This window comes from Dermacentor andersoni, chromosome 3 (genome assembly GCF_023375885.2).
Source record: "Dermacentor andersoni chromosome 3, qqDerAnde1_hic_scaffold, whole genome shotgun sequence".
Lineage (NCBI taxonomy): Eukaryota > Metazoa > Arthropoda > Arachnida > Ixodida > Ixodidae > Dermacentor > Dermacentor andersoni.
Genome location: NC_092816.1, coordinates 974,674 through 1,001,662, shown reverse-complemented (window position 1 = coordinate 1,001,662; position 26,989 = coordinate 974,674). Strand labels below are relative to the sequence as shown.

The following is a 26,989-nucleotide window of genomic DNA, read 5'->3' as shown; positions in this document are numbered from 1 at the left end:
GCTTTGTGCGTAAGGATGAACTTCCCCAACCTGCTGAGACCGACCCGGTGGAAGTCGCTGACATAACCGAGCTCTGGGAGCTCGTTCCTACTGGTGACACAGGTGGTGTGTCGAAGGAGGAGTTTTTGACTGCAGACAGTGCTGCCTCGTTCTGCGATGAGGTCACCGACGAGGCGATCGCCGAAGATGTGCTGTCTCGACAGACGCGAAGTTGTGCGACGGTGGCGACGGCATCAGCGACAGTGACAACGAGATCGACAGTGGCTCCTTGACCCCGATGTCCACGCAAAGTGCACTATCGTCGATCGACTCCTTAATTGATTTTATGCATGCTAAAGGATTGCCGCCAGTGTTCGCGCAGCAGCTGGAATCCATGCACACCGCGGTTGTGAAGCTGAAGCTGCCGCAAAAGCAAGTGCAGATTTCGGACTATTTCGGCGCGCCTAATCCTTGACACGGTCATTGGCGCTAGAAATAAAGTTTGTTTTTCACGGCCTACTGTCTACAACATCTATTCTTTAGAGCAAGTAGCGAATTCGAGTTCAGAGCTGCAAAGGTAAAGAGCGCAAACGCCTTTATTAGTATTTTTTTTTTTTGATAACTGCAGTCCAGATATAGCGATCATCGGTTATAACGATCATATTTTTCGTCTTTCTCGATATCGTTATAAGTGGACTGCACTGTATGGGCATGCGTTAAGTTTTCTGTGCTTAAATAAGCATTTTGAGGCATCAAACTCGACGTAGCACATAAAGCACATTGGGCATTACAAGGTTAACAACTATCATATTTTCTGGCATTGTTAGTGAATATTTCATAAATTCACAAATATTTCAGCAGTGTGTCTGTTTCCAGCGTTCCTACAGAACAAAAGCTGCGAATTATTTGGACAGACAATCTGCATCTTAAATACTAAAGCAATCTAGTATTTCGAACTGAAATTTGGCATCTTTGGGCTTGGCGCCTAGTATTTTTCTAACCTTAATGTTGGCAGGTCCAGTTGCACTTGCTTCCAGCAAAAATAGGATGTTGCTTCATGCTCTTTTTTTTTATAAGACGCCCCAGTATCAAACTGTAATTTCTGGCCCCATCACCCTGCTACACACACGAACATGAGGTGGCCACGTCTGCACTTTGTGTGGCCACGTCTGCACCGCTCAACTACAGAGCTGCTCTCAACTTCTCATGCACCATCATGAACTGATTCACAGTGGTGCAAATGAATCAACCAGACAGTACGTAAAGTAAAAATGCATGGTTAGTATCTTACTGCTTGTAGTGTTTTTTTCTTGGGGAACATTTACTGGGTCCCAACAGATTTCAGGTGTTGTCAATGGAACGTACATAAAATACAGTAGCAACACGGCCTGTAGGCCTTCGAAAGTCTCTTTGCGATGCCCTTTAACATTAAAAATTTTTAGAGCGGATAGTAGGCTTAAAAAAAAAAGAAATATAGCTTTTGCACATTCAAGAAGATTTCGAATGGTGCGTTAGCAAAGTCCCCCCCAAAAAATGGCAACACTGGGTATAACTTTCTGTATGCTTTCCACATGCATACGGAATAGTATTACCAATGACGAAGAGGCGAGCAGGAAGAAGACGACGACGATAATTGGAGGCTAGCGCGGGCTGTTGCCTCTTGGCCAAGTGCGGCGTATTATGTTGTAAATATTCTTGTATATAGCTTTTCATCTGCGTATTCTTTTGTCACAATATTATTGCCGCATCTATCAGTTTGGTCAGACCGGACAGCAATCACACAAGCATAATTATGCCATTCTGTGCTGTCTGTCATTGGCAATAAATGAAGGTATCATTTAACCATGACATATGTATATATTCGCACCAATGCCATGCAAAGTGTAACAAAAAGTGGCATTTTTGTGAAAGTACCATATTTACTCAAATGTAACACGAGGGTCGACTTTGCAGTCAAGCAAGATAAAAAAAATTAAACCGTGAATATAACGCGGGATGAAAAAAAGGCGAAATGGTGCCTTTATTCAAGAAATCACAATTCGGAAAAGTTCTATTGGGCTATCCCTCTCAGAGATGTTTTCACTTTCGCAAGATTTTGCATGACATAGCACTGAATACATCCCCAACAAGCGTTTTTGCCTCTGTGCCAAGCTCGCTATCAATGCCAAGAGCACTCAGTGGTATACTTCGAGGGATTCAGTGCCGGGACGAACCAGCCTCGCGAAAGCGAAACTATCTCCAAAAGTGATCACCCGAGAATCACGTCATGTTCAAGCTTGTTTGAGGCTAATTCTTAAGAGGCCACAAAACAATATCAATTGGGGACGCTACCAGGCCACTACGATGTCCACAGAGCCCTTGCCACTGGCTTTGGATTGCCATCCGCAAATCGATTCGTTGTCGTAGAGCCACGGTGGAGTTTGCCATCCTCTCAGCTATCAAATTTGTTCATCTCTCGAAGCAGGCGTCAAACAAAATGCACTACGTCGCCATAACGTCACAAATAAACGGAGTCGAAGCGTGAAGGGCCACAGGGTACTGCAGCACCGTAACCGTAACACCAGTAACAAGTCACAAATATAGCCTCCGCTATAATTTCCATGCCCACCAATCGGCAGCGAATGCAATACAAGCCATCCATCGAGCCTCGCGCTCGACCTCGCTGTTGGTAACGCTGCCGTCCCAGAATTCAGCGATGAACTCTCCCAGCCATGAAGGTGTTTACGATAAGGCACATGGTCGTTTCAGCACGCCTTTGAGAACCCTTGGTAATTTAAGGAAGCATTTCTGAAGTGTGAGTGTGCAGAAAGATGCAACGGAAGTAGTCGGTGGCCGAACACGTTACAACCCCCCCCCCCCCCCCCCTTTTTTTTTTAACCAATTAGGGCTTCAGCACCCCCCATTGCGGGAAAGGGGCTTCGTTGCAAAAACCTTGGCAAAGTCATGCTTGTCAGTGATCTTCATTGCATAGTTCACAAATAATGGCCTGGGAAACTTGGTCAAGAGAAAGTCCAAAAGTGTTTTGTGGCGCCCTGCTATTTCACACACAAAAACTTCTTGTTCGCAGAACACTTTGGCAGCTTTAGCCATGGCTTCTTTGAGCGGATGTTGCAAGTTCCTCCTTTTAAAGAGAACTATGTCGATAAACTTGCTCAAGCAGTACAATGCAGTGAGAAGTTTCTATAAAGGGTACAGGAGACTGCCTCTATCCTGGTGTTGGATGGGAGTGCCTGACGGCGCCGAGGAGGCAGGCTATGTGACTAAGCTGAAACACTTGTTGCAAGCTATGTTCTCAGCGACAGTTCTCGCGAGGTAACCACCTACCATTGCGAGAGCTGCCACTTCAGGCATGGGAAGCGTTGCTTTATCTCTGCTGAGAAGCTCCGTGAGCACTTCGGTTGCTTCGCTTGGAAACTGTCCAACAGCACTTTCCATCGGGTAGGTCTCTTCTTACACAGCAGTTGTCAGTATGCTGTTCTCCTCTGCCGCCATGACATTGCTGGTGGTCGAGCCCTAGCAATACCCATTTTTAGTGTATACCAGACAGCACAGCTCGGACCCCCCTGTCTGATCGTTGCTGCCTGCCGATTTCCTCAGCCACCCAAAGAAGGATTCTATAGTCAGACGACATCTTCCTGGTAAGAACAAAGTGGAAACGCATCTCCTTAAGCAGACAAATCACACATTCCACATTCGAGCTGTCTGATAGTTGCTGCCTGTTGATTTCCTCAGCCACCCAAAGAAGGATTCTATAGTCGGACGACATTTTCCGGGTAAGAACAAAGTGGAAGCGCATCTCGTTAAGCAGATAAATCACCCATTCCACATTCGAGCGAGTGGTTACCATCAGGGCTTCGTTTGTCTCGTTAGTTAGGAACTGCTTTGCTAGGCACTGGCGCTTCATGTCTTCCAGATAGTCCAAAAAGGTTGTAGCGAGCCATTCTAGGTAATCGTCGCTCTCAGACTCGAACTGCTTTCCTTGCGGGTTCCTTTTGTGGATGGGCTGAGTGCAGTGACTGATGTCCCTTGGAACAAACTAACACTACATTGTGTCCATGAACTGTGCAGTTGGTCTGACATGTGCGAAGCTAGCGTCGCATGTGTGGCCTGCTTGTTCTCTTATGAGCTTGAGTGCAGGAGTGACGGCAGACGAAAACAGCCGCACTGCTCTTTTCACACTGATCGCTTCCAGATTAATTGGAAACACCTGTCAAAGGTCTCGCAAGCTTCACAATACAGAATGCTGCATCCTGTAAAGTTGCTTAACGTGCTCAGATGTTAATTCGCCATTTTTGCCCAGATTGTGGGACAAAAACTGGGACCGCACATTCTTAATCAGATGGCACTGGTCGAATGCTAAAAAAGAGCTTGCAACCTTTATCCTCGAGGTGGGTTATGCAGTGTTTGATTGTTCCACTACATTAAAGCTGATAAGCCATCCCATTTATCTTGTGGTGGCCAGTGACCACTCTTACCACAAGAAATCCAATAGCCTCAACTTCTTTCAAAACATGCAGCATTATGATGTGAAGCTCTCTTCAGTGGAATTTTTCGTAAAAAACATAGGCTACCAGTATTCAAAAGCGAGTCGAAAGCCCGTTCAACACAAAGCATAACAATGAATTAGAATTAGCTAGGACAGGCTCATCAGAGCATTTCTCAAGAAATGCTTGACCGTAGTCTACTTTGCCTATGAACGCATCTTTGTTTTACGTAGAGCAATCTCTCTTTTACTCTCATCTTATTAGTGGCGTTTACATGAATACGACAAAAGCGTATCGTATCAACTTTCAAGCGTATCACATCTCATGTAAACGAGATAATTCGCTAGGAAGGCGTATCGCATCCAGTACGCCAAACAAGGGTAGTTTGAAATGAAGAATGCGCATTTCAGCGGCGCATGTAAACAGAAGCGTATCGCATCAGGAATTATGGGAAAGCATTCGCTGCGGGATTACAACTGGCCAACCAACCAGCGGCGCGGCCGTGTGGCAGCGGAAGCATGTTTACCGGAAGTAGGGGGCTCATTTTGAAATGTGACACCAGATGGCGCTAACTTGCCAGCCATTGAGATGCGCATACATGTAAACGGAGGTGCATCAGCGGAATGCGATACGCCAAAATAATACGATACGCTTCTACCATATTCATGTAAATGCGGCTATTGATTATCTACAGGCACATTCTCGATTGCGAAGAAGCATAAGCGGCAATCTCAACAGATAGTCTTTGCTTCACCGGGTCTGTCACTCCTACATCTCCACGTGATGATCCCAAGAAACAGTCCAAGGTGCTTCGGGTAGGAAGTCGCAGTATTCCAGCGCTTCTTATGCGCTCGTAGGCTAGTATTGCGAGGTTTCTCAGAACGATACTTTGGCATATTGTCAGTTCCGACCATTTTGCTTTTTTCCATCCAAACATTTTCACTTGCTCCAGCAAAATTGAAGCGCTAACGTTATTTTCCTTTGCCTTTTCAGCAACTGAAAGAAATATGGGAACATACCAGACCTCCTTGAGTTTTTGAAGTTCTTCCTTGTACTTGTCAACTGTGTCCCTGATCCTCTGCATCTGCACTTTAAGGTGCCACTCTTTCCACCTCCATTTCCTTCGCTCGATTGCCAAGACGGAGCTGTAAGTGGAAACTTGTACAGATGGATGTATGTGTATTCTCACGCTCCCAGTGCATGCAGGAGCACTTTCACCCAACGGTGCTAGGACTGGATTCCACACATGGTCGGCGCCGTCACAATCGGGGGTGGGGGGTCATCACACTGCGGTTGAATTGGCGCACCTTGACTTTCAACAGCTCGCCTTTTAGGTGCTGGGGGACCGTTCAAAGCACTGGCCTCCTGTTTCCTCGAGGCTGTGTCACTTTCCACCTTTTTCTGGGGTTGAAAATACGAGGAGTATTCAGAAAACACACTCAGGACGGCACCTTTTTGAAGCCTCTTCATTTTCCATCCTTCTTTCAAGTCAGAAGCAACAAAATGGTGACTGCACACAGTGGAATAACACTGTGTCTTATTCAAACTCCAGTTATCTCTTGAGATAACTTTTAGTCACTGTTCGCGTAAGGCTACATCAGCGAGAATTTCATGAAACGAAATACCTGGCACTTTGCATTTGCTGAAGGATGTGCAGCGAGGCATGCTGCAGTACGCCATCTCGTCTGAAGTGGCACTTAAGCACCCGACATATCCATTGTTGCAGAAAAGCAACAGTGGTCAACAAACAGTGAAAACCCAATGCACGAACAGCTGCGATCAAGCAGGTCGAGACACAAGTTCACCCGGTTCATTTCTGGCGGCAGTCGCACCACAACAGCAGCAAAAGAGCATCCAATGCATGGAAGGCCACCACGAAGAGTACTCAGGGCACTTTCTGCTCAAGTCGCAGTGAAGGACAACACTCGAGCACCATATCATGCACAGAAGTCCGCTACAAAGTTCACTCTGCATGCTTTCCTCATGAACAAACCGCGCTGCGATTGTGGGACGAGCATGCCCCTGCTGGCAAAATAAGCCGACAGGAGAGGATGACAAGAAAGGAGGTGGCATGGGCGCGCCATAGCTGATGGGCAGGCATGAAAAGTATGTGGGAGGCTTTGCACAAGCACAGCGAAAATGGCATCGATTCCAACAAAAACCAAGTTTGGTTTTGACTTTGATAAAAACCGCGAGATTTAGGATATTTGTTTTAAACATGACGGTCAAGTTCAAGCAACAAAAATCATTAAAAAAACATGTTACAATCGAGTAAATAATGTACTGTCCACACTGTGACAAAAATTAAGCCTACTCCGATTTCACAAATACTGATAAGTGCTTTTCAAACATTTTAGCAGTTATCAATCTTTTGTCTCTTCTACACAGTTGTAAAAGTCACTGATAAGCTGATATAACCATGTTTGAATTGGCTTGCATATATGCAGCCTTGTAATTGCTGCTTATATATTGTCAATCTCCATTCCGTTATGAAGAACTTATTCTAGCAACTAGAAGGACACACTAAATTCTTGATAGATTATGTGCATATAAACTGATGATGGTATTGACAGAGCAGCTCAGTCATGGCTACGCATTGACATTTCATGGCAAAATAGAATTCCAAATTTATTACCAATAGTGGCAACATTTAATGTGACCTGCCCAGCGAATGGGCTTCTTCCTCCCATGATGGCTCCTTCTTTGTTTGCAACCCGCTTGCATCACTGGTGTTGGTTGCACGTCCTTCCTCCCCCTTTTGGTTTGCTGACCTGAGCGCTTTACATTCTTGTGTATGATCCTTTGTAGCAGGCATCTCGAAACTGAATGTCAGCAGTACACAGTTGCAGTACATTGTAATGAAAGCACCTTGTGCAGCATTAATTAAAGAAAAGTGGTGTCATTTAGCAGGAAACATTAATTTTAACACCTTGTGGGCACATGTTTTTGGTAGGTTGCCACACTTATGCCCTCCAGGAGCGTAAAGCCTGGGGGTTTAGGATCCTAGGATGGTGTGCATTTAGGCATTAGTCAGTGTTTGTTTCATGGGTGGCACAGCTCTTGGGTGTTGTCCCCGTTCTTTTGAATTTATGTTTTCACTTGTGCTTGGTTTGGGTCCAGGGCTCCCGATGCTAAAGTGAGGTACAGCAGCAGCAGAAGTCGCAGCAGCTCCCGGCATGGCCATCGTCGCCGAAGGCGGTGACCCGCCATTTTTCTGCCTTTGTTGTCTTTTCCTTTTTTTTCCTTCTTTTTTCCCTCTTTTTAAGTCTCTCTCCTCGCACTTCTTAAAGAGGAACTGGAAGACTCCTGCTACGATCTCATTGTTACACATATTCATGGCCTCTGGAAGGACGAGGAGAGAGATTTTACCTTTTATGTTGACAGCATAGTAGCACCATACATAGCTTATGGTGGACTTCCCATCCAAAAAAAGCGGCAAATAAAGTCATGGTTTCATGTGTGTTCTGTTTGGCTTATGTTGGCAATTCATTATGTGGTTTCATTTCATACTGTGAGCGAAGTAATATTTGCACTCGGAAAAGCAGTACACAGTGTTACATGTGTGTATACTACTTTAGAACTGGTCGTCCGATCAGTTTCTGGATGAACATGACTGGCAAGTGTTAGATGTTCTCGACACTATAACATGTGTCGGTGACCTGTGCTTTAATATGCTGCACTGTTAGTTTTCATTATTCTGGACGCAATGCCTGAAAACTTTGTTTTGCATTACTGGTCCTTGGTTGTACACTAGCAGTGTATTTCTTTGCTGCTTTTTTGCCCTGCTAGTTTTAAAGCGATTGCTGTAAGCAGTGGTGTTGGAGGTAATGCTCCATCTTGTGTCTTCCCCCTGACCGTGGGTAACCCTTGGCGTACCCTTTTTTGTTTGCAAGCAAGTCCCACGGAATGCAGAGGATGGACACAGGTGCTGCCTTTTTGTTTTGTGCCATTGCTAAAGTGTACCTGGCATCATGAGCCAGTCTTTCAGGTGCATGCTCTCGCAACAAAGCAAACATGTGCATGACTCGTGTGTACGTTAATCATAGGTTGGAATACATGCCAGATTTTGTTGCATGTGTATGGTTGCAAGTGGGGTAATGCAGCAGCCACACATTGAGTGAACAAGGATGCTGCACCCACGAGAAAGCATTTATGCACAATGAGGAGGAAGTCTCATACTGAAAAGGCTGCATTGTGAAGGAATTGAGTGTTGTAACGACACGGCTGACGGGAGCGGAATAGGTACAACTCATATTCTGCTGCAGTAATGCATATTGAGAAACGATTGAGTAGATGCTATATTCCAGCAAACCAAGCTAACACACGAAAGACAACGAAGTGCCAGTGATCATTATGTAGAGATGAAGAAGAGGTTCATGTGAATGCTCGCACAACTGCCCCCAGTGGTGCACGAAAGCGGCCAGCCTGTCCTCAAGTTGGCCACTTGCAGAACACCGATTCAAGGGCTTGAGGCAGGAGACCTGCATGATTTGTCGCGCAGCAGAGGCGGTCAGACCTCTGTGTATCAACAGGTAGTTCATCCGTGTGCTCTGATGTAAGAATTTGTAGGGACCAATGAACCAAGATTTAAGCTTTTCAGATAAACTGGGCAATTGAACAGGAGCCCAAAGCAGCACATCGACACCAGGGCAGTAAAAATGATGCAGTGAGTGACATTGTAACAACTCTTGTAATCTCCTTGGCTCACTTCGGTGTTTACAAACATGCTGGTGACGTCTGCTAATCTGTTTTACTGCAGGCATGACAACACGGATTTAGAAGGCACATGACACAACATGCAGCCCAAACTTCCAACAACAGATTTGCACTTTTCACAGCTGTACTTGTAGTACCACTCAAAACATCGCAAGTCACGGGTACGTGGCTTAGGTGAGCACAAACAAAAGCTCAGATACCACAAGATTACTAATAAAGGTTTCATTTAATGCATGTGAGAATATTCAAGTTCTTTCACGATAATGATATTGAGGGTTTACTGACGCATATGTTTCTAGCCTTCATAAACGAGCGCGTCCTTTGGCACTTGTTTCCGCCCATAACAGCTTCCTTTGTATCTGGGTTGGCAGTTGCTGGTATCGGAGGGCCAGGAAACTAAGGTGCCAGATTCTTTACCTTAGTAATATGCTTCCTTAACATTAATTTATTACTGGTTTGCCAATACAACACATGTGGTGCATTCAACGAATTTGTTTTATCTTTCCACTCGTTAGAAAAAACTAAATGGGTCAAACTGATATTCAGAAATGATAGTTTACAACCAGACATGTATGAAAGTAAAGAGCATGGCATCTGCGGTTTCCTTGCTATCCACTGCCAGAGTAAACCAACAGTTACTACGGGCACGTGCGAAATGAGGTGCTCAGTTATAAAAGCTATAAACGGCAACTGACATGGCGGTGAATTGCGTTAAAGCCAAAAGGAGCCACTGTCGCAGGCATATAGTACGTGTTGCTTAACTATACATGCTCAGTTATGGTATAAGCACCGAAATGCCTATAACTGTACTGGTAGCCGTTCAGAACCGTTTCTCACATTACTGAATCAAATTTTTTCAGTGAAGCCATTTATGGTTAGGGTATCGTGTATTTTTTCGTGTCCGTCAACAAATTTGCAAGCAAAAACCATCAGCAATGGCATGAGCCATTGCTCGCTAGTTAACGGTCGTTGTCTTCTACAGCTGGCTCCATTGCCGCTCATGCTAGCGTTCCCATACTGTTCCTCCCTCTGCGAAGGCGCTGACACGGCACTGGCCCACTGCCATTCGGTGCAGTGATTCCAGTCTCAAATTGTTTGCCTCAATATATCGCAAAGTGAAAACGTGAATGTATAACGCCAATTAATGCAGATGTACAAAAATGTGCGTGTATTTTTCGTAACTATGACCACCGATCAAGGCAGTAAATGTGTTCGTACCTTAGTTCTTCACCAATTCGGTCACCTTTGTCGGGTGCTACACAGCCTGGGTGGTCATCCAGCTTCACAGAGTGGAATGGCTCATGATTTGTTCTTTGTCCTCATCGTTATCCCCCCACTCCCGCGGCGATTCTCCCATATTTCGAGGTCCACTGGTTGGCAGGTATGCCAGCAAAAGCTAACCTAAGAAATGTATTTCGTTAGAAGCAACATGAAGAAAACTTTTTTTGTGTGTGAATTCATTTGTAATTTTTTTATTGCGTATGTCTACGACAGCTGCATCAATGTCAGATGTTTGAGTGACTTCAAAATTGTCAATTTCTATTGTTTGCTCTATCTTTTGTGTGTCATTTTTTTTTGATACCGTAGCTTTTTGGCACCTATTTCTGCGTCGGCGTCGTCCCTAACCATCCTCATAACTGAGAGAACGAGCACAGCAAAAGGATTAAAGATGGCGATAGCACAGAGAGCGCAAGCAGAAAAGCAGTGGAGGAGGCTGTGGCGAAAGTGTGCGAAGCATAGTGCCACGCATGACGGGCTTTGCAGCAATGATGACTATGAGATGATGCCAGAATAGCGCACGTCGTCTGTTCACCAAAACCGTGTATGGAAACAAAGTGCTGCATGGGCAGAGGTTTGTCTGCGGCGTCTGCTGTGAATCATGCCCACGCGCTGCCTTGCGATCTCCCAATTAGCGAGGCACTTGTGCCACACTTCGCTCCGTTTGCAACGTGCCACACAAGACAGGTTGTCCGCACCAGCCAATATATCGTGAAATGAAACGCGTATACAGCTGCGCTCAAATTTCGTATTGGGAGTACCGTAATCGTCAGTGAATTTTTCGCGTGTGAAAGAAAGTCCACGAATGTACAGGGTGTTTCAGCGAACACCTCCTTTTTTTTCTTTTTTTTTATATGCCTGGGGTAGATAGCACACTAGTAGTCCGTGAGCTGGTCTACTCCAAGAGGCGGACATTAAAAAAAAGTGAAATGCATAATCGAACAATTAACAAAAATTCGCTAGTTAAGTTTTTAACTAATTACCTTATGGCACATATTGCAATCTGCAAATTCTAGGGGATGAGACTGCAAGGCGTATCCACTACAAAACAATTTTGTGGATGACATCACTGACCAATTACGGTCAGTCCAGAAGGCCCGCGATGTGGCTGAAGGGCTCGGCCTGACAGTCCCAACGTGGGTGCGGCCCACGTTGGGACTGTCAGGCCCAACGTGAAGGTCAACCTAGGGTTTACCTTCAGGACCCAATAAAGTTCTTCATAACATACCATACCATTTACGAGATATGCACCGTCAAGCTTGCGGTAAAAATGCACAGTCGTTCTACTTACTTTCTTGACAAACGTCATTTTATGGATTGAAGAACAAAAGTAACTGGAGTGCCAATGCATTTCTCTGCAAAGTTCGGGGATCAATATCTCGAAACTGGTGTCATCCTGAGAATTTGTTCGAAGTGTATCCACCTTGCGAACTAGCCGGTTAGAATTTGTGAGTTGCAGTTTGTGCCATAAACAGTTAACATTTAATTAGGCAAGTTTTGTTAATTCGTCAATTATGCATTTCTATTTTTATGCAGGCAATGTCCGCCTCTGAATAGACCAGCTCGTGGACTAGGATTGTACTATCTGCCACAGGCAATAAAAACAAAATTTGAAAGTGTTCACTGATGCACCCTATACATAAAAAAATACTTTTGCGCTCGTTCTCAAGCGTGCAGAAAAAGGAGCCGCGCAACATAGCAGCTTGTACGTCCACTGCTGGACGAAGGCCTCTCCCAGCGATCTCTAATAACCCCTGTTTTGCGCTAGCTGATTCCAACTTGCACCTGAAAATTTCATCATTTCGTCACTCCACCTAATTTTCTGCGGTTCTCAACTGCTTTAGAAGAGTGAACTGCTGGGCTAGTTCGTGATCCGACATAAACGAGATTTGTGCCAAAATCACAAAGACAAGAAACGAGATAAGACTGGCGCTTTTTCTCCACTGCGCTTCCCTTGGTACCCATTCTGTCTCTAGTAGTCCACCGGTTATCTGCCATGTGCATTACATGGCCTGTCCAGCTGAACCAGTGCTTAAAGTCAGCCCCCCCCCCCCCTTTCATTTTTAAGGATGGGCTCGGCCTCCCCTCGACAGGTCAACTGTAGCACTGCGGCACCCATTTGATAAGCGCTGGAGATGATTTTATTACCAGTAGTGCCTTATGCAGTGCTATTCTAGCTGACCAATTCTTCGATTAATGATGTAATCCCGATTAGTCCGTTGAAATGGCATCAGCAAGAACAGAAAAGCAGGTATTGCCATACCGCTTCAAGCATTTCCCCAAGGCACTGTACATGACAGTCACCACCTTTGTTCGACAGATTTTTGGCACAGCATTATGTCTCATGAGCCATCCGAGCGTCAAGCTACCTACTCATGAATGAGTAAAGGTTCACGTTGGTTTCTTTGGGTTACCAGTTAATTTTCATTCGTTGTGCATCACGAGTGCTGTGTTATGCTAAAGACGTGCGTGTTTTGTCCACTTTTGTGGTTAAGTAGGTGTGAAACCACAAAGTTAATTGTCGCACTGTCCAAGGTTGTCAAAGAAGCAAAGCCGCTAATGCTCATGTGGCAGTTACTTATTTGCTTTGAGTTCGCGTATCTTTAACCCTTTACCTGCAGAGTTATTTTCGAACAAGAAACTTTTCCAAAGTGCCAATTTATTCAAAGTGGTTGTAATCGGCACATGAAATAAATGGCTGGAACATATACATATTTATTGGCGAAATGCCCATAAAAATTTGTTTAATTGTAGACAAAGTTGGCTTCCTTGCACTGCTTGAAGTTGGCTTACAAAAAGTAAACGTCTCAAACGCGACTTCTGTGGCCTCTGAGAGTTGTGACGAAACCGACTGTCCCTTAGTTTAATCATATTCATGTAGGAAGGCCCTAGTATCAAACCCAATATGACAAGGAGTCCCATTCCACAGTATTTACAGCGCGTATGCGTTTCCTCCCTTTATTGCGATAGCTATTATATCTGCACTCCAGGCGCATTTTCTCGTCGGCGTCGCCGTGATGTTCCGTTCAAGGTCCCAGGGCGAAAACCGTCGCCGCTTGCCATATCCTGTGTGCGCGAGTGAAAGCACGCGCGGGGGAAGAAGGCGGAGTGCAAACGCGCCGTCTTCCGTCGTGCGAATGGCCGTGGGGGCACGAGAGGGAGGGTGGAGTTGGGCTCCGGCGGCAACCGGGTATTTCGTGACCGGGCGCAAAGGCAGCTCACGATCGCGGCTCCATCTCGCGCACAAAACGGAGGAAAGTGGGGAGGCAGGGGAGCGGCTTCTACTCCGCCAGCAAATGCATGCTTTGCGGGGCAGCGCGCGTCGTATCTTGGCGATCTGCAAGTGGCGCATACGTTTGTGCGTGCTGTTTTCTTGCCACTGTTTGCGTTGACGCGTTTTAGACAGCAGGAAGCTCACTTCGCTCGCTGCTGCTGCCGCGCTTGCTCACGCCAGCGTTTTGACAGCGAGTGTCCGCTGTCATCGAGTGTGATGTGTTCACGTTTACCTGTGCGCGCTTACAAATGCTTGTTAATTCAATAAGCGAATGTTTCCAAGTTTATGCGACCGATAAAACTACTTTTGGCCTTGAGCTCCACCGCTGGAAAAGCTGGCGCCACCATCGGCGTGACGTGCTATTAGGGATCACGTGGACATAGCGGCTGCTTCGGGAGCGCCGAAGCGAGCTGAAAATGAGAGTTTAAATTCCCTCGTACGCTGCGATCCTCATTTAGTGGCGAGATTTTCCCGCTTCAAGTGTCTCCTTTACAACGCTTGAAAGCACTACAATAGGTAGGGGCTGCCTTTGAAAGCGCGCAACATGGTAGGCTACTGCTCGGTGCCGCAGTGCCGGACGTACGCAACGGAGCCCGGTGTCAGCCTTATTCACTCGTAGCCGCAGGACAAGAAGCTGCGTGAAGCTTGGCACGCGAAACATAAAACCGGCAAACAGTCATCGGCTACAACTCGGGTATGCAGCAAGCACAGATGCGAGGAAGATTTCTGCTACGGCGCCGGGTCTGCGATGTTCGGAAAACGCGCACTAAGACGCTCGCCCGAGTCCGCTGCCCGACTAATGTCGTGAGGGTTTGGTCTATGAACTTGTCGATGCTATAGATACTGGCAAGTTCGCTGGAGTGTAAAGGGAGCGGTAAGAAGCACATTAAAAAAAGCATGGCATATGGTCATGTTGGTGTTATGAATTAATGCACTGGATTACGAAAAAGAAGTAGCGGGAAATCGCACGCTGAGAAGAACGATAAACATACAGTGCGACGCAACTCGAGAAATAATATTGAGACGTCCAAGAATTTAGAAGAAAAAAAAATTTGAATCGTCGCGACGGCACATCAGTCCCAGTAGGCGTCGAAGTCTCTACAATGAAATTATTTTTGAGCAGCTCTGATAGCGCCCACGCAACAATGGTCGTTTGTATACTGTCAGATGCTCATATTATGCGGCCTAAAGATGATGGCAGGGTGCGAAAACGCGCACGCGGCGAAAGCGAAACAGTGCGCGGACAAGCATGTAGACGCGCAGTCGATCGCTGCATTGAGGCTTCATTTTATTACGCTCCATTTAGTTATACAAACACTATAAGAACATATTTCACATAGTTTGCTCTCAGCGTTTACCTACCTTTCATGCAAGAAGCCGGTTCGGGAGACTCCATCGCGGCGACCGCGCGCAGTGGTGTTCACTACGTGTTCGGTAAAGAGATAGCGTCTCTAAACGATTCTGTGCTTTCAGTTTGCCCGAGATTATTATTTATACAGTAAAAAACGTCTCTTGTTTCGAAAGTACTTACAGAAATGTCCGGGAGAGCTCGCGCGGGGTGTTTTCAGTGATCGCTGACAGCAAATTAAAACCTATGAGGAGCGCGCCGCGTGATCCCTCATACTACGCCAGCGAGGCGCTTCCGATAGATGGCGACTCCGTAACTCCGCCGCCAATACTTAGTATAACTGTCTACGAATTCGCTATCGCAATCGATGCTTCGCGTTTCGGGCGAAACTGCGACTTTTTTATGCATTTCTTTCCCGTAATATCACTGTCGCTTTCGACTCCAAGTTCAGTGTTTTGAGGAGTCGAAGAATTCCCACTGAATTCCCTTTTTCGACAGTTTCCTTGCGGACGCTGCCGTCGCATGCTCCATCCGACGACGACGCCATTTTTCTTGTTACCAACTTTAATGGTAAATTCGGGTGCTCGATTTAGTGCTAGTCAGAAAAAGCACGCGCCTTCAGAACGGCAGGTCACTTAACAAGATTCGAGCTCCTCGATTGCCCTTCTCGTGCGCGCGCTCGCACGCACGCAAGCACGCACACACAGTGTGTGTGTGCGTGTGTGTGTGTGTAATGACGCGAAGTAAGCTGCCCACTACGAGTCCCGATCGCCAGAGAGAGGACGACGAAGGGCGCAGTTGTGGCCCTGGTTTTTTTTTTTTTTTTTTTTTTTTTTTTTTTTTTGTAGGGTGGGGGTTGTCGGCCATCATTAAAAAAGGCTGTTCTGTTCTAACTCGGCGAGCCCGTCTTGTGACATTTTGCTGGTGGAGGTGCAGGGTACATATGCTACCATTGCCAGAGATGCAGTGTACCCCTGACACGTCTCCTGTGAGTAGTCCGGGAGAGATTACCCCTGTGCACGTAAGTACCATCGCCGTCTGCAAGGGCTCGAACCTGAGCATGGTCTTTTTCCCGAGCGTATCCGGACGATGAACCCGAGCCCACCGCCCTCTGCTGCGGCTGTTGTGCCGGCGCAGTTCATCATCAACCAGCCGCAGGCTCCGATTGTATTTCACGGAGATGTTACTGAAGACGTGGAAGATTAGCTAGACCATTTCGAGCGGGTCGCCGAATCCAGCGGATGGAACGAAGACCCGCTAGCTGCGCAACGTGTACTTCGCGCTCCAAGACTCTGCGAGGACGTGGTTTCATAACCATGAAACGGCATTGTCTTCGTGGGACGTATTTCGACGACAGCTGAGCGCCACATACTCCAACACGGACAGGAAAGAGAGCGGAGTTGGCAATACACGCAAGATTCGAAGCGCCGAACGAGAGCGCCACCAGGTATACTGAAGACATGGCTCGGCTTTTCAGACGTGCGGATGCCTCCTTGGCCGAAGACAAGAAGGTCCGATATCTGATGCGAGGCGGGAAGCAAGAGATTTTTGCTGGGCTTATTCGAAATTCACCCACTACACTTGCGGACTGCCATGCTGAAGCGACAGCAATGGAAAAGGCCCTTCGACAGCGTACCAGACAATACGATCGCAACGTGATGGAACTTTCGAACAGCCCCATACCATGACTTCGGGAAACCACATCAAGGACCTACCTGAAATGATCAGGGCTGTGGTACGAGAAGGGTTCCAGAAACTGCAGGTAACCGACGCGCCGACAACACGAATTTCTGTGGCAGAGATAGTGCGCGACGAGGCAAGTCAACCAAGCTCCTTAACGCTACGAGGTACCACAACGGCAGGAGCGAATGACTTAATTGTGCGGACGTGGTACGACGACAGTCGCTGTACAGCCCCTCAAACGTCACTCGCCCCACCGAACGAACGGAAGTAGCATTCAGGCGTCGCAGTCCATCGAGGAGTCGAAGCCCCGGGAAAGCGACGTCTGGCAGGCTTCTGAACTCGGGTCCCTATGCTTTCATTTCGGAGAGGCTGGCCACGTCTACAGGATGTGTGTCCCTATCGGCTCCTGGGTCTCCGTGGGTTCCCTCCAGGTGCTCCTCGTCTGCGACCTGGTGAGCGCCCTGTGGAGAACTTCATCGCGGGTCGTGGTAATCCATTCGAGCAGCGAACGCACGAGCCCCGTTCTCCATCGGCCGCTCGATACCGATCGCCCAGTCCCATGTTTCCTCGAGAAGCTCGTAGGCGTCGTTCGCCCAGCCCTACAAACCCGGAAAACTGAGTCAAGCGACCTCCGGAGGTGAGGCCGCTGACGCCGAGCGCATCAAATATCCTCCATCACAATGACGACAACGAAACGACGTTCAGGCGCATTCCGGTGATCAGCGACAAGTTGTAACGTCGGACGTACTGGTTACCATAGACGACGAAGTCGCCGCTTTAATTGACACCGGTGCTGCCAGCTCGGTTATGAGCCGAGACCTTGCGTCAAAGTTAGTTTTTACACAGTGGACTGGGTCGCAGATCCGTACTGCTGGAGGTTATATACTAATTCGCATGGGAAGCTGCATTGCTCGAGTAAATATTCGCGGATTTACGTACGTCGGGGTCTTCATCATTCTGCCCAGTTGTTCGAGGGACTTGATACTCGGCATGGACTTTCTACAGGTGAGTGGAGCCATAATCAACCTGGAAAAATCGAGTGTGACGTTTTCTACGGCGAAAGCCATAGCAATCGACGCTGGCAACGAGAACCACCCCGAAAACTCCATGCGCATCGTCGATGACAGCATAACGATACCGCCAAGAAGCAGCCTGCTGACCCTGGTAACGTGCGACGTATTCGACGGCTATGAGGACATCGCCGAGGCAAACATTCCGTTAATGCTTGAGCGGAACATCTACATTGCACAAAGCCTCGTCCAGCTTCAGAACGGACACTCATTAGTCCTGCTGACCAACTTCAGCAACGAATATTGGCACTTACCGCAAGGCACAGCTGTCGCTTTCCTCCATGAAATTGCTGCCCTCACGGATGTCGCCTTGCTCGGAACTGCTTCGCCTAATTCATTGGAAGCGATCAACCTGAGCGATCGCATTGAGATTAACTCCGTCTATATAAGGAAGGACAGAAATTACTCGACCTTGTCAATGACTTCTCTGCCGGGTTCTCTACCGAGTCTAAAGTACGGCGCACCTCCGTTTCGAAACATCGTGTTCCTACGGACGAGTCAGCACGCCCCGTTCGTCAACATCCGTATCGCGTTTCGCCTCGAAAGGTGTGTGATAAAGCGCCTGGTTCAATAGACGATCAATTATGACGCGATTCAGCCGATCCATAAGTCCATGGGCGTCCCCCGTCGTGTTGGTTAAAAAGAAGGACAATACATTATGCTTCTGCGTAGACTATCGACGTCTTAACCGTGTCACCAAACGCGACGTTTGTCCTCTGCCACGGATCGATGACGCTGTGGACCGTCTACGCCACGCCCAATTTTTCACCTCTTTGGATCTTAAATCAGGGCACTGGCAGATCGGAGTAGATAAGCGTGGCTGCGAAAAAACGGTGTTTGTGACGCCTGATGGATTATATGAATTTAAAGTCCTCCCACTCGGCCTGTGTTCCGTACATGCCACATTTCAGCGGATGATGGACAATGTTCTCTCTGGACTTAAATGGCAGACGTGCTTAGTCTACCTAGACGACATTTTGGCGTTTTCGAGGACGTTTGATGAACATCTAAAACGACTCAAGCACGTACTCATCGCCATCAACAAAGCAAATCTGACTATCAAGCCTGAGTAATGTCATTTTGGCTTTCAGAAGCTCAAGTTTCTCGGACACGTAGTCAGCCCCCGCGGTGTTCGGCCAGACCCCGAGAAGCGAGCTGCCGTCGCAGATTTCCCGCGTCCTACTGGCAACAATGCAGTTCAACGCTTCTTGGGTCTCTGTGCTTACTATCGCCGTTTTGTCGAAGGATTTTCGAGGATTAACGAGATTAACACGCCAAGATGTACCCTTCGAGTGGACGGACGAGCAACAAGCAGCATTTACAGAATTGCGGAAGCGACTGCAAAAGCTCTTCGTACTCGCGCATTTCGACGACAAGGCTGACGCAGAAATCCACTCAGACGCCAGCAACATAGAGCTCGGTGCCATGCTCGATCGTCCAGTGGCAAGACGGCGCCGAACGATTATAGTAGCCCACGCAAGCCGTAGTGGGACAAAGACGGAGGTTAACTATTCCACGACTGAAGAGGACTGTCTCGCCTTAGTTTGGGACATCGGCAAGTTCCGACACTACCTGTACGGCCGACCTTTTCGAGTAGACCACCACTCACTGTGCTGGCTTGCGAGTCTTAGAGGCCCTTCAGGCCGCCTCGTTCGTTGGAGCCTCGGCCTTCAGGAGTACGATGTCACAGTGGTTTATCGATCCAGGCAGAAGCACCGTGACGCCGACTGCCTCTCACCTGCACCTATACCCTTGAAGCCAAGTGATTTAGAGCAAGACTTCCCGTTTCTTGGTGTAGTAGACACTGTCGAGATGGCTGACCTCCAACGTGCAGACAGTGCATTGCTTCCCCTCATCCTGTATAGCTCCATGGATCCGACGTTGTTGTCCCACGACCGATGTCACGGGGGCTGACTGCCTCCGCAACAACGTTCGCTACAAAAAGAACTTCGAAAATAGCCACGAAACGTTCCTTCTCGTCGTCCCAGTTTCAATGCGCGAAGTGTTGCAAGCATGTCATGACGACCAGTGTGCCAGACACTTAGGCTTCGCCAGGACGTTAGCGCGCATACGCCAGAAGTATTACTGACCGCGGCTGTTCTCGTCCGTTAAGCGCTACGTGAGGAGCTGCCGTGATTGTCAGTGGCGCAAGGTTCCACCTTTGAAACCTGCTGGTCTTCTGCAACCCCTGGGCCCTCTTCCAGCACCGTTTAAACAGGTTGGAATGGATCTTGTCGGTCTATTTCCTACGTCGTCCGCAGGCAACAAATGGATAGTCGTCGCAACGGACTACCTAACGCGGTACGCAGAAACAAAAGCTACACCCCGCAGAACATCTACAGAAGTCGCCATGTTCTTTGTCCATGACATCGTATTACGTCACGGGGCCCCTTCCGTCTTAATAACCGATCGAGGAACTGCATTTACTGCTGACTTAATACAGGAGATCGTCACAATGACCCACACCAATCATCGGGGAACTACGGCCTATCACCAACAAACTAATGGACTTGCGGAGCGCCTCAATAGAACTATCGCCGATATGATCTCGACGTACGTTGACGTAGAGCACAAGTTATGGGACCACATTTTACGGTACGTGACATTCGCATAGAATACGGCTGTTCACGGAACCACCCGATTCACACCATTTGAACTGGTTCATGGGCGCTGCCTAACAACACCTTTAGACGCCATGCTGCGGGTCAAGAACGAAAAAAGAAGTCACAATGCTGACGACATCGTCCAGAAAGCCGAAGAAGCTCGACAGCTTGCTCGCAACCGCCTCCGCCTCCAGCTGAGTACTGACGCCCGCCATTACAACAGTGGCCGAAGGAACATCCAGTACAAACCCTGCGACTACGTTTGGGTCTGGGCACCCATCCGTTATCGGGGGCTGTCGGAAAAATTACTGCATAGATACTTTGGCCAGTACAAGATCGTCAGGCGACTCAGCGACGTGAACTACGAGGCAATCCCTCAGAGTGCTACTACGCGTGCTGGAGCCGACGACGGCCACGAGCCAAGATTGTCGACGTAGTGCGGATCAAACCGTACTACGCCCGCGAAGACGTGTCCGTCTCGTAGACTTTCTCCCGCGCCCTCTGTCGCCCTCCGATGAGCGACTGGGACGGTCGCTTTTCACGTGCGGAGTAATGACGCGAAGTAAGCTGCCCACTACGAGTCCCGATCGCCTGAAGTCAGCTGCCCACTACAGGACGAAGGCCGACGAAGGCCGCAGTTGTGCCCCGGGGTTCTTTTGGGTGTAGGCCATCATTACAAGAAGGCTGTTCTGTTTCGGCGAGCGCGTCTTAGTTATCTTCGTAACACTATATATATTATTATTATTAATATTATTAGCTATACGAAGGGTAGTAGTTATATCTAAGAAGCATATTGTCAGGCGCGCACAGGCAAACGCACATCTCGCTCAATGACCGCCTCTCACGCTCGCTGCCAAAACGCTGGCGTAAGGAAAAGCTACCGAAGCAGCGAGCGAATTGACCTTCGTGCGGCGTCTCCCTTCAACGAGAACTAAGCGGCCAGTACACAGCACACACGAAGCCCTCGGCGCACCTAGCATCACCTAGACTGTACTCATCGCAGATCGCTTTCAAGATGTGTTTGGAAAGAATTGCATCGCTGCGCGCCGCGGAAATGTCTGAAATTTCAATCCGAACGCCGTTTTTCCTTCTCCTCGCGGCGACTGCTCTCCAAGCCGGACGGTGACGTACTCGCGTCCCTGCGCCTAGGTCCGCAGTGTGACGTCGCTCGTGGTGACAGGTGACTTCGAGAATTATTCAAGGCATCATCTGCTATTTGTGTGATCTGTTGCTTGAATTGACGTTTAGAAAAATAATAACACACACAAACGGAATGTCTGCGTGTTTTTTGTTTTACTTCGCACCGAAGCAAGAGAGTTTTACTTCCGCTTCGTATGCTTGTTCGCACGGTCTTGCAGTCGCGTGCGCAGGCTCCCGCAAGGGCACCTTGAGACTCAAGGTGATGGTGCTTGGCGCCACCACGGACCCTTAGCCCCCATACCGAAGCTGTAATCCGCACCGTGGCGACAGGTTGTAAGGTGAAGGGTAGAAACCATGAATGGTGGTGGTCGGGGCCGTGGTCAAGCCCCGGCCGACGGCCTCCCCGTCTGTTTACCAGGTGGGGGGCTCCGGGACCTTCTTGTGTCTGTAAGGGTGAAACACAGGTGACACAATAGGAACCCTTAATCCATACATGCCGCATGGATTCTCCATTTCCCCCTCTAAAAAAAAAATGATCGGAACCGGAACCGGAAACGGTACCGCACCGAAGGAATCAAAGTTACAACTCAGAAATGTGCTGAAAATTTTCCACAGTTCCTGGTAGTTCATGCTGTTGAGCAAAACGCTCCAGTGGCCACTCTATCAGTGTTTGTACTACAAAAGTGGCTAGTGGCTAACATAGGCGAAGAATATGAAGCAAAAAAACTGTCCTCAGGAGGTCTGCTTGTACAAGTCAAATCCAAAAAGCAGAGTGATGCGTTACTCGCACAAAAGAAGCTTGCTGACCTTAACATTACTGTAACACCTCACAGAAGCCTGAACAGCGTTCAGGGAGTAATTTCTGAGCGGCTGCTAATGACAGAGAATGAAAATGAGCTCCTCGAGAATTTGCGAGACCAAGGAGTAACGCCCCTTCGCCGCATAAATATAAGGCGTAAGGGCGAAGAAAAAACAACACCTCACATCGTGCTAACATTCGGCAGCACTCGCTTGCCCGAGTCTATCCGGGTTGCATTCATCAGGTGCCCAGTGCGCCCATACTAACCCTAGGAGATGTTTCAAATGCCAAAGGTATGGCCATGGCAGCAAAACATGTAGAGGCAAGGAGACCTGTGCCAAATGCGCCGAAACCGAACACAATACTGACAACTGCCAAGCAAGTGAAACAAAGTGTGCAAATTGCAACGGTCCACATGCAGCGTACTCGCGAACCTGTGAAGTATTCAGAAAAGAAAAACAAATAATCAATCTAAAAGTACGAGAAAACATATCTTACCCTGAGGCAAGGAAAAAGTTCAGTCAAGAGATATCCAGGTCATATGTTGACGCCGTGCGCCGGGTGGCCGAGCGGCGTCTGGTGACAGTGGGCACACAGTACACCATTGTTGATGTGTGCCTGCCCCGTCCCCCACCCGAACGGCACTCCGGTGTCGGCACCATTGACATCCCGGAGGTGCACCTGACGGCGGCCTCTGGCACAACCAAAGTTAGTGGGAGTGGCGACACACCACTCCAACTTCAGGCCACTGCCCAGGCAGGGCCATCCACAACTCTTACAGGTGCAGCCAAGGCTGCCATACTATCACACAAAAAAGGCTCGCTGGCCCCTGAGTCGGTAGGCCGCATGGCTTCCCCCCATCGGGAGAAGCCACAAATCCGTACCCCCGCGGGTTCCCCGCAAAAACCCATCACCTCACTGGAGGCGATGGATATAAGCAGTAGCCCGCCTCCGCAGCAGCGGCGGCGCAACTCCCTTGATTACAATAAGGGAGGAAAAACTCCAATAACGGGCCCCAAAAAACCGGGAGCATAGGTTTTGAAATACACCCGTCAAAGTTATTAGATATGGCGTTCCTAATTCACTTAAACTGTCGAGGCATATTAAAAAACTACGGTGACATAAAATATATTCTTGCTGTATATTCCCCGGTTGTTTTGTGTCTCCAGGAGACAAACTTGGGATCAAAACATAAAAATATTTTAAGTAAATATAAAGTCTGTCGCCACGACCGAGAGCAAGCAAATAGGCTCTCTGGAGGTACTGCCATAGTTGTTCAAAGTAGTGTGGCTACTCGTGAAGTCAAGCTTCAGACTACATTTGAAGCCGTTGCAGTATCTGTAGTACACTTTAAAACAATTACAGTATGCTCCGTATATATCCAACCACACCTGACAGTAACAGTCCATGACTTAGAAGACATTTTAAAACAATTACCAGAGCCATATCTGTTAGTCGGCGATTTTAATGCTCATTCCAATTTGTGGTGAAGCGAACAAACGGACACTAGAGGCCGTATTTTAGATTTTATTCTCTGCAATAATATATGCCTGCTCAACAGGGGAAAACACACATACTGCTCTCCAAGCTCCGGAAAATGGAGCTGCATAGATTTGTCTCTTACATCGCCTTCTGTTTTTAATGCTTTTAAATGGGATGTCCTGGACAACCCGTATGGCAGCGATCATTTACCTGTTCTTATCAACCTAACATCATTTCCGCAAATCATTCCTACAAAACCACGACGTTGGAAGCTCCATTTGGCCGACTGGGCGCTGTTTCAAGAAAATGCCAGCTTAGAAAAATAGATCCACATAATTTAGGTATAGATGAACTTAATGAAATTGTCACAAACTGCATTATTTCTGCGCGCTCCTGGCCGTACCTCAATCTTCTGGAGTGGTGAAACAAAACCACAAAACCTGGTCTACAAAAGAATGTAGATTAGCAAAAAAGAAACAGAACAAAGCATGGGGAAACTTTCGAAGGCACCCCACGCAGAAAAATCTCATAAACTTTAAAAAGGCAAGAGCACAAGCCCGATATATCCGCCGTAGAACCGAAAAGACTTCGTGGCAAAATTACGTGACTTCCATAAATAGCTCAACCACATAAAAAAAAAAAAAATGTGGGAGAAGGTACGAAAGCTAGATGGTAAATACTCCCCTTTCACACTTCCCCTTCTAACCGCCCCAGGTATACAGACAAACACCGAAGAACAGGCAGACATTTTAGGTGAATATTTTTCGGCAGTTACCAGCTCATCAAACTACACAGAATCATTTCTTACGTACAAAAACACAGCCGAGAAACAAAGACTCCCTTCAAATGGATATACAAATGAACCATATAATAAATTATTCACAGTTCAAGAAATCAAGTCTTGTCCGTTGGTAAACAGACTGCACCCGGCCCTGACGGAATACACTATCAAATGCTGTCCCACCTCTCTGAACCTGCCGTAGAGGCACACTTAAGTTTTTTTAATAAGGTTTGGGTATCGGGTGAACAACCCGAAGCCTGGAAGAAGGCCATCATCGTTCCATTTTTAAAGCCCGAAACACCACCAACCTCTCCCAGTAGTTACAGGCCCATAGCGCTCACCAGCTGCCTTGCGAAATCCTTTGAAAGTATCGTGAATATGAGATGAGAATATGAGATGCAGCTTTGCCTCCTCCTTAAGAGGTAGCTTTATCTCGAATGCTCCTATCTAAATGCATGTAGAAGGTGAATTAGATTTTCTCGGCAACCACTGCACAAAATTCGATGAGGTTTGTTGCATTTAAAAGAAAAACTTAAATTCTACTGTCTTCTGGTTTCCAATTTTTCATTTAGGTTGTAAATTTTTTATTAAAAATTGGCACAAATCTCAAATTTTCAGGAAACGAAACTATCACGTTAAACACTCTGTAATTCAACAATGAAAAAGAATATCACAATTCTGTGAATCGCATATAATAGTACATCTTATGCGGACAAAATTGATATGTTACAAATGAATCTCAAACAATTTAGCATTATCGAAATACGGCTTTTGCAGAACCCTTGTGCACCACGTAACTAATTCACGTAAGATAGAAATTGAGATACCGAATTTGACCGCTTTGACTCTTATAATAGATGTCGTTTGAAGAACCGCGATATCTGTTTTTGATGAAGAGCTTTTAGTTTGTAAACGTCGAGCTTCTATTCTTTTCGCACTTTCAAATTATTAAAATATTTTAAACAAAATTCAGGCCCTAAATAGAACTTCCGCTTCCAACAGATACTAGAAGTTAACTTTCTCAAATTCAACAAATTCCATTAAAAGTGATCCAGGGGTTATCCCAGAAAAGCGTTTCTGCGTTTTACATTTATTTGAATAGGCCGCGTCGAAGTTGGGCCCGAGCAAAAGCTTCCTCTTAAACAATTTGTCGAGAGATCAAATACATGAATAATAACTGCATTGCCATTGCCAAAGACGCTGCAAACGAATTCTTGAACGCTACGCTCTGTCAAAACAAGTTATATATGTATTTTTTAATAAAAAGATATACTATTTTGTGCCAGAAATTGTTCTCAAAATAACTGATATCAATGCTTCGATGTTTTTGTCTATTTAACAAGTAAAGAAAATAACACACGATCCTTAGAACTATATCAGTTCGAAACCAGCAGAGCAGTGCATGCCACTGATATGAAAAATGTAAAGGCCATGAAATGAACAAGTTGAGGACAAAGATGTTAATGAAACTTTGTCATTCAACAACCTTGTTTACATTTTTGTACATATGCAACGGCCAGTAAAAATCTCAATGACGCTGTCATTTATTCCAATGTATTACGCAGGAGCAGCTGTCACCGGTCGTGTATCGTGAGTAATTGCACCGAAATTATTGTCCCAACAGAGAGCCCCTATATAAAGCCGTTCTGCAAAATATACGAGGGCGAGTCAAATGAAAGTGAGCCAATGCAAATATATGACAAACGGGGTACTTAATTTAAAAATAGTCTCCATGAGCATTTAGACATTTATCCCATTGACTAACGAGTCGGGTGATTCCCGTCTCATCAAACTCCTTACGTTGCTGCTTCAACAAATCTGCAGCTGACTCATTCACGTCATCGTCCGACATGAATTTGTTTCCCTTAAGCTGTTTTTTTTTTTTAATTTGACCCAAAATGTGGAAGTCGCAAGACGACTGGTCTTAGCTGTATGGCGGATGTTGCAGCGTTTCCCACTTGAACTTTGCCAGTTTTGTATTAACCACATCAGCGACGTGGGGACGGGCATTATGGAAACATTAAAAATTGAATTATGGGGTTTTACATGTCAAAACCACTTTCTGATTATGAGGCACGCCGTAGTGGACCCTGACGATCGAAAAAAAAAAAGATAGTAAACAACACCTTTCCGGCGGGAATGACGGTCTTTGCTTTCTTTGGGGGCGGTGAATTCGAATGTTTCCACTGTAAGCTTTGCCCTCGTGCTTCAGGCTAGTAGTAGTGGCAGCATGGTTCGTCCCCGATCACAATTGCAGACAAGAAGTCGTCACCCTCATTGTGATACTGGATCAGATGAGTGAAGACAGCGCAGAACCTTCTTCTGGCGGTGGTGTAAAATCTTGGGCATCCA

At 47.0% G+C, this 26,989-nt stretch overlaps 1 protein-coding gene and 1 long non-coding RNA gene across 16 annotated transcripts in view; both read left to right on the top strand.

Annotated features, from left to right (window-relative positions):
• The window catches only part of Srrm234 (Serine-arginine repetitive matrix 2/3/4), a 285,071-nt gene that overhangs the window by 233,016 nt on the left and 25,066 nt on the right, over positions 1-26,989 (top strand). For 11 of the 15 annotated variants that reach the window (XM_055065695.2, XM_055065691.2, XM_055065690.2 and 8 more), the window contains one exon: positions 8,357-8,388. The exons of 1 other annotated variant lie outside the window; for it this stretch is intronic. In XM_055065695.2, coding sequence (XP_054921670.1) covers positions 8,357-8,388 — 32 coding nt within the window. Of the gene's footprint in view, positions 1-7,583; positions 7,929-8,356; positions 8,389-26,989 lie in introns of those variants that run through there. 3 more of the 15 variants (XM_055065702.2, XM_055065700.2, XM_055065694.2) reach the window with 1 other exon arrangement.
• On the top strand, positions 8,395-9,413 carry LOC140216678 (uncharacterized). Its single transcript, XR_011893256.1, has 2 exons — positions 8,395-9,129; positions 9,223-9,413. It is a non-coding gene; the product is annotated as an uncharacterized lncRNA (long non-coding RNA).